Source organism: Exophiala oligosperma (assembly GCF_000835515.1).
Source record: "Exophiala oligosperma strain CBS 72588 unplaced genomic scaffold supercont1.1, whole genome shotgun sequence".
Classification (NCBI taxonomy): domain Eukaryota; kingdom Fungi; phylum Ascomycota; class Eurotiomycetes; order Chaetothyriales; family Herpotrichiellaceae; genus Exophiala; species Exophiala oligosperma.
Window position 1 is genome coordinate 2,770,627 of NW_015622818.1, and position 14,481 is coordinate 2,785,107.

At 50.5% G+C, this 14,481-nt stretch overlaps 6 protein-coding genes across 6 annotated transcripts; 2 read left to right on the top strand and 4 right to left on the bottom strand.

Annotated features, from left to right (window-relative positions):
- The first annotated feature begins 89 nt into the window (after nt 1-89).
- PV06_00965 (uncharacterized protein) lies at nt 90-1,716 on the top strand. The gene has a single exon (XM_016401534.1). The coding sequence runs from the start codon at nt 369-371 to the stop codon at nt 1,344-1,346; it is 978 nt and encodes a 325-aa protein (XP_016268587.1). The 5' UTR covers nt 90-368; the 3' UTR covers nt 1,347-1,716.
- On the bottom strand, nt 1,449-3,605 carry PV06_00966 (uncharacterized protein). Its single transcript, XM_016401535.1, has 3 exons — nt 2,868-3,605; nt 2,463-2,751; nt 1,449-2,344 (listed from the first exon to the last, which is right to left on the bottom strand). Exons 1-3 carry the CDS (start codon nt 2,952-2,954, stop codon nt 2,169-2,171), a joined length of 552 nt encoding a protein of 183 aa, XP_016268588.1. The 5' UTR covers nt 2,955-3,605; the 3' UTR covers nt 1,449-2,168.
- Nucleotides 3,606-4,485: 880 nt separating this feature from the next.
- Nucleotides 4,486-7,524, bottom strand: PV06_00967 (uncharacterized protein). Its single transcript, XM_016401536.1, has 2 exons — nt 7,261-7,524; nt 4,486-7,200 (listed from the first exon to the last, which is right to left on the bottom strand). The coding sequence occupies exons 1-2, from the start codon at nt 7,300-7,302 to the stop codon at nt 4,636-4,638; spliced, it is 2,607 nt and encodes an 868-aa protein (XP_016268589.1). The 5' UTR covers nt 7,303-7,524; the 3' UTR covers nt 4,486-4,635.
- A 182-nt stretch (nt 7,525-7,706) lies between these two features.
- On the bottom strand, nt 7,707-9,689 carry PV06_00968 (uncharacterized protein). Its single transcript, XM_016401537.1, has one exon. It carries the CDS (start codon nt 9,232-9,234, stop codon nt 7,942-7,944), a length of 1,293 nt encoding a protein of 430 aa, XP_016268590.1. The 5' UTR covers nt 9,235-9,689; the 3' UTR covers nt 7,707-7,941.
- Nucleotides 9,690-10,065: 376 nt separating this feature from the next.
- Nucleotides 10,066-12,727, bottom strand: PV06_00969 (uncharacterized protein). The gene is made up of 3 exons (XM_016401538.1): nt 11,296-12,727; nt 10,826-11,243; nt 10,066-10,773 (listed from the first exon to the last, which is right to left on the bottom strand). Exons 1-3 carry the CDS (start codon nt 12,312-12,314, stop codon nt 10,291-10,293), a joined length of 1,920 nt encoding a protein of 639 aa, XP_016268591.1. The 5' UTR covers nt 12,315-12,727; the 3' UTR covers nt 10,066-10,290.
- A 444-nt stretch (nt 12,728-13,171) lies between these two features.
- PV06_00970 (uncharacterized protein) lies at nt 13,172-14,459 on the top strand. The gene has a single exon (XM_016401539.1). The coding sequence runs from the start codon at nt 13,285-13,287 to the stop codon at nt 14,326-14,328; it is 1,044 nt and encodes a 347-aa protein (XP_016268592.1). The 5' UTR covers nt 13,172-13,284; the 3' UTR covers nt 14,329-14,459.
- Nucleotides 14,460-14,481: the final 22 nt, after the last annotated feature.

Below are 14,481 nucleotides of genomic sequence, written 5' to 3' on the forward strand. Positions count from 1 at the left end.
ACCTATTCGAGCACCTTCCAGCGAATCGACGACAACTGTTTTATCACTTGGATCCGCAGTCTGCCGTATCTTCTCTTCTCTTCATCAATCACCAAGGTAAGATTGTACAAGTACAGCCGCCGACCACCCAGTTCTTCGTGTCAATGCAACAAAGAGTAAGAAGAAAACAATTTCCTTAGGAGAGTCCTCGAAAGGAATTGGAGAAACAGCCCGTCTCGTCATTCGCAGTCAGCCCTCGTCGTATAGTACCAAGCCACCACCACCACCACCACCACCACCACCATCCTCCTCCGTAATAAACGAGGCCGCAACACTCTCTGCAGATAATACACTGATATACAGATCGACGGTTGTATGCGGCGTGAACAATGATGGCACAACATGCTACCGCGGCTCCTCCAGAATGGCTTACTGCAAATGAACATCGCAGTAACCTCGTCTCGACTCCAGGGAAGCGGAAAGCAGACGATGAACTCGAATCCCAATCCAATATATCCTCTCACTTTAAGAAACTCCGCCTAAACCAGAATCACACGTCGAAGCAGTCTATACTGGGGCAGCCTTTGTCCCCGTCTCAATCCGGACTTTCCTTCCGCCCTCATATAGCCAACACCGACGCCCGGCCTGCGCTTCCTGTACCGGTCGACGAGTCTCACTATACCTCCCAATTCAACGACCAGTACCCATCCTCGCCGCATCCTATGAGTGAATCGAAGTATGGTGAGAATACTCTTGATGGACAACATCAACCCTATTCTCATTTCGCAAATACACAAAAGCCACCGTCACTCTCGGACTCGGCATTCATGACCGACCGAAGCCCTCCACATCAGACGATTCTCAACGACCGACAAAGAGAGGAGGAGGAGGAAGAGTCGATGACGGTAGACGAGACTCCGAACCGCATTTTTATAACGAACCTGGCCTCTGAAATCGCCCAGATCGAGGCCGACGAGGCAGCCTCCAAGTACAGCGTTTTCCTTCCGGACATTGACAAGAAAGTGTCTGCTCTCCCAGCACACCTCCTCAACACCTACCACGACTCGTCTCGCCTCTCTTCGGTGTCTCCAACCATGGCGTCTCCGAGCACGGCACTGGTCCTGTATCGGGATCCGACCAGCATCACTGTACCCGAAGAGGAAGACGCCGTCCGGAAAGCCATCATAGCAGCACGGCGGAGAGCGAGGGAGAAATCAGCCGAGGACGAAAGAGATAGAGAACGAAGGGAACGACTACACATGGGAGGAGGCGACGGCGATATAGATCTGGACGACGACGCCATGACGGATCACTCGTCTCATCGTGATAGAGAAGAAGAGGATCTGGATGCGATGGATATTGAGTGATCTTGCTGCAGACGAGGAAAGAAGTTGGATCAAATACAGAGAGACGTTGACCGCTTTTGGCGTGTTGAACAGTTGGTACAGGCTATCAGTACCTGCGATACCCCCATATTTACATTATTACTTGAAGCGTTAGAAGCGAGTTGCATTTTTTGTCCAATACAATATCGAATTCATCTGATCATACATTTTCGGAAGTGGGTTGGTGAGAAGGTACAAAGCACCGATGCAGTGCGTGCGTGCGTGTGTTTCTGTTTGGGTGAACTGAAATGGACTCTGTACTTTTCTGGGGGCAAGAGTAGGTAGTCCTCCAGGCCTGTATCAGGTGGTAACCTAGTGCGCATGGCAGACGGTTTCCCTTATTCGTTCCACGTAGCCACACGCAGTACCATCCCTCTTGAGATTGGAGTCGAACCTCACGAACCACGTCAAGAGACCCGGCTTGAACGTCCTGGCTGGAAGACAATACTGCTTCATCTGGCCGGGACCTTCCAAATCAGGCACACCCGTATGCTTATGCTGGCAGTGCCGGGCGACAAGTGACCTTTCCACAACGTTGCTCGTGTTGTCGCGAGTAACCCAGTCAACCCCGCGTCGTGGTTGACGCTTTTTTGTGGCATGTTCCAAGGCAAAAAAGACCAGACTCCGAGTCCGGCTTGTCGCGCCTCCCCTTTTGAGGTTTATGTTTGCGTGTTCGTTTGCGTCATGCTGCTCATCCCGAGAGGCACGTGAAAGCAGTGTGGTCTTGGGATACCCATTCAACAAAATTGTCTGTCCCCTCGTCCATGTTCCTTTGTCCTCCGTCACCTTCTCTCCGGTTGTCCTTCATCTCCCAAATGACCCGGCACCACCCGTCATCACGGCAGCAGGGGGAGGTTGACTCGGTCCGCCTTGTGGCGGAGGAGGTCCAGAAGGTGGAGCGTACTGTCTATTTTGATCTGGATCGACCTTGTTTCCAGAGGGTGGTGCATATGCCGGGACGTAATCCGGTTCGTGGTAGGCTGTAGATGCCGGAATGTGTTAATAGTCACTATTTCCGATTGAAGTCCAAAATAAAATCAAAACAAACAATTTTGGAGTACATCTCGGAGGAGAGTAGCGTGTGCATCAAAAACTTACCAGGTGGTGGTGGACCATAAACACCCATTTGATATCCCTGTTGGCCGGGTCCGTAAGGGTGATACATTGGCCTCGGTGGCATCTGATAAACTCCCGTCTGCGCCGCGTATTGAGGGTACCTCTGTGCGAAGGCTAGTCTTTGAGTCCGAGGTACCAGCCATCGATGGTACGCCAACGGAGGTTGTCCTTTACTCATGCGACGACGGGCGTGTAAGTATCCCAGTAGGAAAAACAGAAAAAAGGCAACCAGAATCGCGGCTATGATGGCCCATTTGATCGCGTAGGCGGTCTAACAGATTACATTCAAACTTAGTCAAAACTTCGGTCCCCCAAAGAACAGTATTTCGCGTTCAAGATGACAAGAGTGGAAGCGTGGAAGTTGGAGGGAAAGATAAAAACACATACCGAACTGTACCACCAATATCCATTGTCGAAATTGTCGTCGTTGTTGTTGTTTGTGACTTGTCTAGAGACTACTCTTGAACCGTCCATGTTTTGCGTCTCTTTTCAACCCTTTAGACAAGAGGATATCGATCGTTTTTCGTACTCGAATAGGCTATGGGCCGGCAAGGTTCAAAGAAAGGACCGCAGAAAGGAGAGGGTGATGTTGTGGTTGTTGTAAAAGGTCGTCGATCAGGTGGTAACTCGTTTTGGTTTGTAGTAAAAGAGGTAGGACAGGTGAGTAGATATTTTAGGTGCACACACACTCTCTCTCTGCAACCCCGTATCGTTACCTCAAAGAGTGAACCGTGCTGTTTCGTTATCAGAAATAGATTGGTACAATAGGTGCTCTGTCATTCGGGAAAGTGACGTTTTCGCTTGGGTTCCCTTTTTCTGCACGGACGTTGGAGGTTAAAATAGTGGTGGGTAGGTGCTGGGTGGTGGCAGTGCAGTATTAATGAGGACGAGGGAATTCGAGGGTGAAATATGGATAGACAATAGAAGACTACTTTGGTACTCGTAGAGTACGTCAACGACTGGGAGACGTACGAGTACTTTTGCGACGTACTCGGTACGGAGGCAAGGTATCAAAGATGATCAAAACAAAAGTGGTTGATTGGTTCTCCGTACTCTCCGTATTTTCTTGATTGAATGGACACGAAGAGAAAGAAAAGTAATAATAATGATTGATGTACAGAGAGTACGAAAAAGACGCAACTCGAGAAAAGGAAGAAAGATTGATTTGTCCTCCCGCGGTCGTTTGAGTTGTTGGTACGGAGTACGTGGTGCAACTAGAAACAAGGACCACGTAACTCCGTACTCCGTGGAGGAAGAGGACGACGACGACGACGACGATCGACGCCACACAGAGTACGATTCTTGTGACTTGGAACCAAAACAACCCCAAACTTTGTCCGGATACCTAGTTTACGACTTCCCTGTACGAGTCATCAACTATTGCATCCCCATGCTCATTCTCATTGTCCTATTGTACTCTGTCATGACTACTCCTTGCAGAGTAAAACAACCTGAAAGCCAACCCCAACTGGATTTCTTCCTCGCTTCCAATCGAGTCAAACTCTGTGCCTGGTCGGTCAACAAGTGGACAGTGGCGCAGGCCAGTTCGAGACACATTTGCCGGGACTGAGACAAACGGCCGATCCTAGAAAGAACCCCCTCCCCCTCCCTCGTAAACTCGTAAGCTTCTCCGATGTAGAATGATGTTTGGGGGCTTGTTTCAGAGTCAATAATGATAATGACCGGTTCCTGGTCAACAAATCAATTACTCCGTACAGGTGTAACCTAATGAAACTTGCAACCAATGCGGGAGAGTACTGTTTGTACAACAAACAATTGAGACAATTCTTTCCGTCACCGATAATTGTAACACGCTTCTCGTGTCCGTCCTCCTACGAGATAACAGAGTGTCAGTACCCAATATGATGCCCCTACGCGACTCTCTTTTGCCACCTCGTCTCGCGAAATCACATGATGAGCCACCCTTACCACTACGACTCCTACTCGTACATCTATGTAGACACCGAGTCACATCCTACGGACCCAAAGGTGAAGATGAAAAATTGTTTAGATTCATAGTAGCCCAAAGTCAAGCAGGGACCGAGATTAGAACCAGGACCCAAAACGAACACCTTTTCCTGTCAACGCTCCGGAAAAATGCTAAGCTACCTAAAATGTAATACATCAATACACGATTTCCCCAAGTTTTCAATCGTCAGTCCGAGTCCTGAACCGAATCTTCAACCGTGGCATGTTTGCTTCTTGAATCTGTTGGAGCCGACGATGATGATGAGGATGCTTCTGCTTCTGCTTCTGCTTCTGCTTCTGCTTCTGCTTCTGCTGTGTTTTCACTCTCGTTTTGTCCACCGTTCATTTGAGCTGTTGTGCTTCCGGTGCCCTCGTCACCATTCACTCCGGTGTTAAATCCCCAGGCAGGTAACGGTTGTGATGGAAACACCGAACTGTGCTGTGAGTCGGCAGCAACAGTGTTTTCAGTGTTTGATCCATTCCTAATTTCCGTCTGTCCATTCAGAGGTGTTTGCTGCTGAGGAGGTGCAAAGCTTCCCCAGGTTGGCAGATTCAAACCTGATGCAGTTCCAAAGGGAGTGACGCCCGCCTGTTGGGGGGTCTGTACTGGGTTTTGCTGAGGATGCTCCTGTTCATAATCGTTCCCCTGACCACCATTCGCAGATTGATTGGACGCTTCTTCTTGACGAGCATTGGTCTGTGGAGTACCTGCTTGGTCTAAAGCTTGTAATCCTGGAAAGATTTGCCATGCTGATGGGGGAATTATGCCCCTATACTGCTGCGGCAGTTGTTCTACAGGAGGCATGTTTGTGGGATTGGGAGGGTTTGGTCGCGCTGCAAACACACCTGGAGCAGCCGGTCGTCCTCCGAGCCCTACTTCTACTGTTGGATGCAACGGCATCATAGACCAACCTTCTGGCAGCGTAAGGCCAGGAGGTAACCTATCGCTTCCGGCGGCAATCATGTCGTCTTCAGAACCAGGATCAAGTCTAACTGCACGTTGCAAATCAGGAGACCTGGGAACCGTACGGTTGCTGTTATTCGCATTGTTGCGTTCAGTTGTCGGTCTCCTCATGGCACGTAGCCTCGCCAACTCCGCCTGCATCAACCGAAGGACACTCAGCTCCGCACTGTTCTGAGCCAATTGCTCTGCTTCACGGAATACTTGCTGTTCCAGCTCATCAATACGAGCTTCGGTGCTTCTAGAATTGCCTGATTGACGTCTTCGCCGGGTTGGCAATCTGATTCCAACGCCTACTTGCCGTTGAGCAGTTGGGTCTGCATTGGCATTCCTATTACCGTTGGCTGGAGGCTGAGGGATGGCCCCTGCATCTGCAACTTGCTGCTGAATGTCTTGCATCGCGGGGAATCCTCGCATGACACCGACACCAATTCGCAGTGGGCCAAACTGGTAGACTCGTGGCACTGCTCTGTCATGCGGCTGAGCTTGACCACCGTTAGGTTGCGGAGCTCCGCCTTGCCCAGCACCTGTTCCACCAGCTTGGTTCGTGGATACCACGCTTGATCTGCAGGTCGGACATATCTGCTGTCTCTCAAGCCAACTTCTCAGGCAAGAAAAGTGCAAGATGTGGCCACAGGGTAATTTCTTTGGTCGCATCCTCTCAGCCACAGGATTTGGCCGTTGGCCTTCCTGTGCAGCAGGGGGTTGGTAAGGATGCATTTCTTCTCTGCATATTATGCAAACATCCTCTCGTCCAATTTCCTCGGCGGTGGCGTCTGGGTACCGAGCATTCATATCCCTCGTGGCTGTCCGGTATTTCACAAAGTCTGAGATTCGTTTCAAAAATGATCGCATGGTCAAAAAGACATCCCTGAGAATGTGTATCGGGAGGCCATAGAACACAAGAAGAATGAAGAAGAAGGCGAGATAGATGAGGAGCTTGTAGAAATCGGTGATGAGGTTGAGATAGAACATGTAGCGACCTTTATCTTCCCACCCTTCTACCTCAACTTCATTCTCGTCAACAGGTTGGCTGAGTGCTTCCCGCGTCACTTGCTCGAGTGTGAGCTGTGTGGGAGTAGGCGTCACAGCCGCCGCAGGGTCTGTCGGTGCGGCTTGTGGTGCTTGGGACTGTTGAAACTCTGACACCGCGGACTGGAGCCGGTCCTTCTTGATCTGTTCAATGCGTTGTCGCTTTTGTTCCCTCACAATGCCGATCTCGATCACGTTGATGGCATAGCGTACTGCCGTGCTGATGCTCATGATTGACAAGACGGCGAACTCGAAGCCAAACATGACCATCATATCCGGACGTGCCATCCTCATGACCTGTTTCACGATGTATTCCAGCATCGTCAAATCGAAAGCGACGCTCAGCCCCAGACTAAGAGCAAGCCGTGTGTGGAAAAGTCGTGGATTTCTAGGTGGTTGTTGCTCCAGCACTTCCACGCGACCCTCACCTATCCAGCCCCAAATCTTGCCAGTAAGAAGTGCGAAGAACATGGCCAAGAAAGACAGACCGATCTCGCCTCTGAATACGGTCATGGCCAAACATGTTTCCGTGACCGCGAACCATGCTTTCTCGTATAGTTGTTCCACTTCGATGGGTCGCAGGTTTCCATAGAGTAGTTTTTGGAGTCCAAGTAGGAACGTGCAAGCAATCACAAAGAGGAGGTTCGTCAGGATCATTAGATTAGCGGAGGACTGTGAGAGATAGACGGCGGCGGAATAGAAGTTGGGTCGCTGTGCCAGAGCTTTGAGAACAACACCGGCAGCCAGTGCGGCGGAGGTCTACTCATCGACAGTCAGTCAGACGCAGATCGGCAGAAAGAATATAGGATTTGATCTCACCCCAGCGTAGGCTGTCCATCTCATCCTCATGCGTACCGGCATGGTGGTTGTTTGTCGTGCAATGCGATCTCTGGTCTCAAGATGATTTATGGTTGCCGAATTACTGAGGCCATCGTTTGGCGTTAACCCTCTCCCCGTCGAAAGAGCGAGAAGAGTGAGCTAAAGTAGCAGATATCTAGTGTGATACAATCAAGACGGACGTAAAGATTTGGAGTCCCGCAGATGGATAGTGATGGTGATGTTGTTACGTGGCAAGGCTAAAGGTGTTCACATCGCATTTCTGTGATATTCCTCCGCAGACCAAGATGGGAAGTGGAAGCAGCCTCCAACTCCTGTGGCGTCACGCGCACGCCCGTAACACTAATTCCCGACCCTTGGTACAAGTAGCACAGCGATCAAACCAAAAAAGTACTGCGTACAGATACATACTAATTATACGAATGATTGTCCAAATTCATATGTACACGAAATACCCCCTTAGGAGGGGTGGAAAGATCTAATCGACCCGAGGACTACGCCTTCGCATGGCGTATTCAATTCCAAACAACCCATCGCGCTTACGCCATAGCTATATCAAAGGGTATCTCAATACCCGTGGTCTGTCTAACATCATACCAATGTTGCCCTGACGCCTTTCGGAAATGTTATGTACTGCGAAATGAGGAAACAAGGAAACAAATTTTAATACCCATCGCCTTCGCTCCATGGTCTCCCATCACTCTCGGCTCTGGTTTTGGCGTCGACACCCCTCTGAAGAGCCTCTAGGCGACGTTGTTCAAGATCAGCCTCGTACTCTTGAATTTCCACCTCTAGCTTTTCTTTTTTGCCGTATTCAGGCACTTTCAGCTCGCCAGCCTCGATCTCCAGAAGTTCGCCATCGTGTCTGTATTGTTCGATCTTGTCGGCCGCTTCCTGCCACGCCCTCAGCTCTGCCTCGGCTTGGTGTTTATGAAATCGGATTTCAAACCATTTCTCGTAGGTATCGTCGTTTTCAAAGCAAACCCCAAACCCGTCGCAATAACACGTCCGCTGATTTGGGCAAAAAGTGTTCTGATCTGTAAACATGACCTGCCACAGGTACTCGAAGATCCTTCCACTCATGGTATCGCGGTGCTCCGATCGTAACAGCCAATCTCGAAAGTGAGAATATGTTTCCTTGGGTAACTCTTGGATTTTATCTCGACTCAAGGCAAATTGCGAACAACAAGGTTGCGCCAGCACATTCGGGATCTCTTTGCCCGGGAACAATTCAGCCCACGCATCGGCCATGAGGGACTGTTCCAGTTTCTCCGAGTCAGGCTCGATTTGGCCAGGATGGATCCATTCTGGACAGCCGGGTGCCCAGTGGCACCGCATGTTCATGTACCCTTGACGTTGGACTCTCTCGCTGCTAAGACGCTTGATCATCTCGCCCGAGTCGAAGTTCAACAGGTCGTCATTGTGCCAGGCAAACTGGTGAGAGTGCATGAAGATGCTGACGTCCGGCAAGTTGTCGTAGAAGTCGATGATGTAGGTCAAATAGTTCATCACTTCGTGGCCCTTGTTCTTGGGTGGGTGCAACGGGGCTTTGGGGTCGTCCGCGACGTAAATCATCCTGTTGATGTGCGGGCCCAAATCGACCTCGTCGAGCCAACTCACGTTCTCCGCCTTCGTTCTAGCCATGACGAGGTTGCGCGTGAAAGTCTTCGAACCGGGAGGAGGACTCCCAAAAGTGGCGGACTCGGCAGGCGTGGACGGGGCATCGTCTTCTGGAGTATAAGATGGTTGATAATCTTCCGGTCGAGATCCTAGCTGGACGGGTTCCTGAACGGATTCACCATCCTCATCAAAATAATCTCCCAGCCCAACCACTTGCGGGACCTTGCTGCGTAGTGATCTGATGGTGATTGCAGAACTGGTCGTTCGATAATAAACCAACAAGCTAAGGATAGTTGCCAGCGCGATAAACACCGCAGCACGCTTCCCCTGGATCATGATCGAGGAATCTGTAGGGTATTGAAATCCGTAAGGAAATCATTCGATATCTCTAGTCGCAAGTTTCTCTATGTTTGGATTGCAGCAGTCCGTCGGGGCCTCTGAGACGCGGCGTTTGAGAACAACAACTTTTCGCGGCGTCGTTTGATAACGAATGGTGAATAAAGCGCTTTTGATCTGCTCCGTTTCCCAGGTCTTCAATCGCTGGTGCGCGCCGAACGCTGGATCTGTTGAGGGACAAAAATTCACGGCAAACGTCCGTGCCCAAAAAGAAAGAACTTCAAGCAGAAGATTGTTCTCATTCAGCCCTCAGGTTCCGTGTACCCTCGTGAAAGTGACAAGAAGCAAGGGAAAAACAAGATCAAAGACCGTGGTTGCTTCTTAAGCCTAGGATTCGTCCGCCAACGACTTGAATCCATCTTTATTTTTGGACTCGTCTTCACAACAAAGTGAATCCCTTGATCTACGTAAGCAGATGCATACAGCAGGCAACTCTGGGCACTGAGGCCCCACAGATCGTTGGTCGATGAAACAAGCCAGGCTGTGCCGACCGCGACCCTGTGGCCTGTGAGGATGACGAGTACAGCTTCTCGTTCGGTCGATTCGCTAGCCGGATCTCCAGCCTGAAGTCCCTATCATGCCTGTCAAGGGTGCCGGGAATCAGGGGACTGGCCCCGAGCGCCCTCCATGCTCTCAGGTACTCAGGCACAAGCTGTCACTTTTGCTGTCAACAAAACATACCAGCTCGTGAGCCTCAAGCCACAAAAACTTGAAGGCGGTGTCACCGGTAGGAAAAGTTATCCAGCTACTCGGTAAGGTACACAATTGGTATTTGTCTTGTGGTACTGTCCAAACCTCGATAACCTGCGCGTCCCTCCCCCCGCCGTACTTATACTCCGTGATAGCTTTTAATGGCTCTCTTAATCGTCGCTCGCACCTGTATTCGTCCATATTGGCCTGTAACTATTTCCCTTGAATACATGTCTTTCCCAAAAACTGTCCTGTGTCAAAATATCTACGTCAGAGAAAAAGCTGCACATCACCCTTAAAAGCATGTTATCCAATCCTCAAGCTCGTGAAGCTACCACTTCCGATACTTCCGCCACCATTGGCCTCATAATGATGGCCTTGTCCATTCTGCGACGAAGCGAATGTTCTCTGTCCATTCGCAGATAACCTTGAATCTCTCTCTGGTGTTGCTACTGATGGTGGTAGACGCCCAGCGGCAGTTGGCCATCTTTCAGTGCTGCTCTGTTCGTCATCAACAATCACCACCATCCACACCCCGATCTGATTCTGAAGACCAACAAGTGGCGTGCAGTGAATCCATTTGTTTTTCCCTTGTTCGTCGCCACGGCTAATCCACCGGACTTTCGCAGTTACGCCTCGACCTTCAGCGAACGCCACTGTAAGCTCTTCCAGAACGCGATTCGAGCCTCCGATCTTGTTCAGGAAGGGTGATTGCAATATACCCGGTAAACGCTGGGCGGGACTAGCAAAAATAATTCGAAGTGAAGGGTACGGTCTGACAAGAAGGTACTGCAGGAAGATCAGTGTTGATTTTTTGGCGGTAGAATGCATCTTGACTCACATTTTGATATACACCGCTGAGGCGTCCATTCACAGTTGCAGAGAGGGGTGCAACTGTGTTGGGATCTTTCAGTAACAGTCGAGGCTGCTGCGAGCTGGTGCTCTCAATGTCCTCTTCGGCGACTTCACGATGCATCTTTCCCCCGTGGCGTTTGATGATGTTCAACTCGCCTTGGTTCAACATCTCACTCAACTCCCGAAGCTCATCGTTCTTCTCGGGGTTTGGCTGTTCTGGCGCAGGCGGGTCTTCGCCCCGAGCCCGTAGGTCCATGAGTTTCTGCAAAGAGTCCATCTCCGAGCAATGCTTGACTAGTCCACTGACGTCTACCTGCGCTCCGATGTGATATCGGATGATCCCACGACTGTCCGCCAGCGGCGCGATCATGAGCAAGTTGACGAATGGTGAGCCATCACGGCGACTGGGAATTGTCAGTCAGCGCGCATATTCCCACACTGCGCATTTCGACTTACTAATTCAAAAAGACCTCCTGATGCTGTTTGCCCGCCTTGACCGCATCACGTAGTCTGCGAACGCTCTCCGGGTTGGTCCCGGGCCCTTGTAGAAACCTGCAATTCCGACCCAGAACATATCCCATGCCGTATTGCGTCGTCCGATTGAACTCGTCCGAAGCAAAAACGATAGGGTTATCTGGCCGCGAGGGGTCTGTCAAACAGAACACTTCGGCAAGTCCATCCGAAGCGTCTCTCAGATGCGGCGACAAAGCCCCCGTAATCCTGGCCGTGATACTGGCACTGACAATCTGTATGTACTGGTGCGTGACAAAAGCAGGCAACTCCTCCGTCACCAGCACATCGAAAGCCCGATGTGCTCTGTCTTCCAACGCCAGATTTATCGTAGGTTTGACCGGTTTTTGTGTAAAGTCGTGACCCTCCACGGGATCCAGGCCTTCGCAGATGGCATTGGCGTAGTGGATGGCTCTCAGGGATTTGAGGGAGTCGAGGTAGTGTACGAGGATCGGCACCGACTGCGGCCTGTGGGCGCCGAGGAAGGAGGTAAACTTGAGGAGTAGCGTCGGGTCTGCGAATATGACTTGCAGGTGGCTCCTGGAGAACAACGCCTGCGTCTGGTCTTCCAGCGAGAATGTGTCGGTTTGCTCTGCAGGCGGCGGAGACACCAGATTGAACGAGGCGGGATCGTCTTCGGTCACCAGATCATACGAATCGCCGTTGTCTAATTCCCCAATCGCTTGTAGTTTTGGCAACTCTTTTGTCGCAGTCTGTCCCGCCACGACGCCGTTCAATCTCGACGAAGCTACTGACGAAGACATTGCGTCTTCTGCGTCCTCGTCTTCTCGCTGTCGCAGGAGGGCATCGGTCGAGTAGTTTACAGGAGGGTCACTGGTCGTCGAGGAGACTGGACGCTGCTGCGACTGGTGCGAAGGAGGAGGAGGGTGTTCACTGGTGGCATTGTTATGATCGTGTAGAGAAGAAAGATCGAGTGACCCAGTTTCAGCCGTGGACATGGTCATCACGATTGGGGAGGTGGTTTTGTGGCTTTTATACGGTATCCGTACGGAAGTCGTCGTGTCAGTGGCTTTTGGGATCGACACACACACGGGCAAGACAGGGTGTAGTCGGGGAACGAATGAGGCTTTGGCGTTAGTCGCATCTGAATCGTTTTAGATGCAAAACCGGGGGGGAAGATTGGAACAGGAACAAGCCAGAGATCGGCGAATCCACCACCATGATATTATTGTACTTGTACTCCGTATATTGGATTCGTATCGAGAGTGACGGAGCCAGCTCAGATACTCCGTAGTGGGTGAGGATAATGGTTGGCTTCCGTAACTTCGGAAACGTCTCGATCCAAGATCAGGGCACTCTGTTTCTCAAGATGGAATGGAAAAGAACATCCAAAAAAAGCACCACGTCAATGATTGTTGCTAAGGCTGCGCCGCCATGCGCCCTCGGTAAGATACAAATGACCACATTGGAGCTCGATGGCGGGCGCCATTGCATGCAGGTACCAGCAACCATTGCTAGATTAGTGTCTCGAAGCTCGTACTGTACGGAGTACTGCCCTGTTCATTACCCTTGCGATGTTGGATGTCTTTGGATCTCTCCCGAGTTTCTCGTACTCCGTATACGAGTACGAGTAGAAACCGGAAATCTATCTGCCTGACCTTAAGGCAACCCAAAAAAGTCTCTTCGCGATCTGAACATGCATCTGGTCAAATACTGTAACAAAAAGTGGCAGTCATGATCGGCCAGGAATCGCCACATTTCGCGCCCATCAAATCCTCCACAACTGATTTTGACGTCACTTGAGCTTTACTTTTCTGGCCGTTATTACTCCTTACGCGACGACTGCGCGCGATACCCGTGTAGCAATCAGCCAACTACCCGTGAGGATGGTGTTGATGTTCTCGTACTACGCTTCACGGAGTTCTTAAGTGTCTATTCCTACTCGTACCTTTTCCATGTCAAATCCCAGAAATCATGTCTCTTGACATTGAAGCACAGCGTCTTCAAAATCTACAACAAAAGCAAAAATTGCTGGAAGAATTAGATTTACACTCACACAGCAGCACTACTAAACCAGTCAAATCAAGACCGGAGATCAAACCATCCTCGAAGAAGAAACGTCGTGACTTGAACCCGATCGTGAGAAGTCGTACGTCCGCCAGACTCGCAGCGACAACCAAAAAGGTATCTTCCTACAAGGAGGACATCGACGATGAGGACGATGTAAAACGATCCATCAAATCCAAGTCTAATTCTAGACCCAAAACATCACCAACCTCACTTCGTCGACAATCAAGTCCGTCAATACTCACCGAGTCACCATCTCCTCCTGGATCTACATACGCAGACCTACCAACTCTCTTGAACAAATACAATTCCTGGACTCCCCTGCCTCCTCCACCGACTCAATCACCAGACGGGACATATCACTTCCAATCCCATCCAACGTTCAAACCCAACAAATCTCCACTCTCGATCCTCCTAGAGGGTGCCTTTGGCGGTTCATATTTCGGTCCTTGGTATTGTCGCACCTTGCACCTGACCTTGGAGGGGGACCACATTCACACACTCCCACCTTCTTGGTTGGCCCAGTTAGACCCTCCGACCAAATACCTGATCTCTGGGTCATATGACGCCGGTCTGAACAAACACGGCGTATCTTGTGGTCAGACACTCACCGAATGGGAGTCGGCCGGTTGGATCAATTTCGACCATGACCCTCGGGGTTGGTTCGAATGGTACATTCGTTTTTTCCTCGGTAGACGACTCGACGACGGCGAAGACGAACGTCAGATAGGTCGTTGGTCACGTTGCGTCGGTCCCAAGGGACGTTGGAAACGTGTGTTGCTCAAAAAATACGTCCAGGCAGGTGTACGTAGTGTATTTGATGATGACGATACCGAGGAAGAAAACAGAGTCAGTCCTGTGATACATCAAACTTGTCATCATTGGGCTTATCAAGTTACACAAGAAGATCTGGATGAAGCATGGAGAGAATACGGTGGTGGTGGCCGTTGATTTGATCCACGATTAGATAGATGAATACAGATCATGAGGAGCTAGGTACGTGCAGAACGATTGTCCTTTTCATAATTGCAGAACGTCGGCGAGGCAAGTTCCTTTTGATACGAGTACTGCTGTATAGTGACGACCACGATGACAGACAATGAT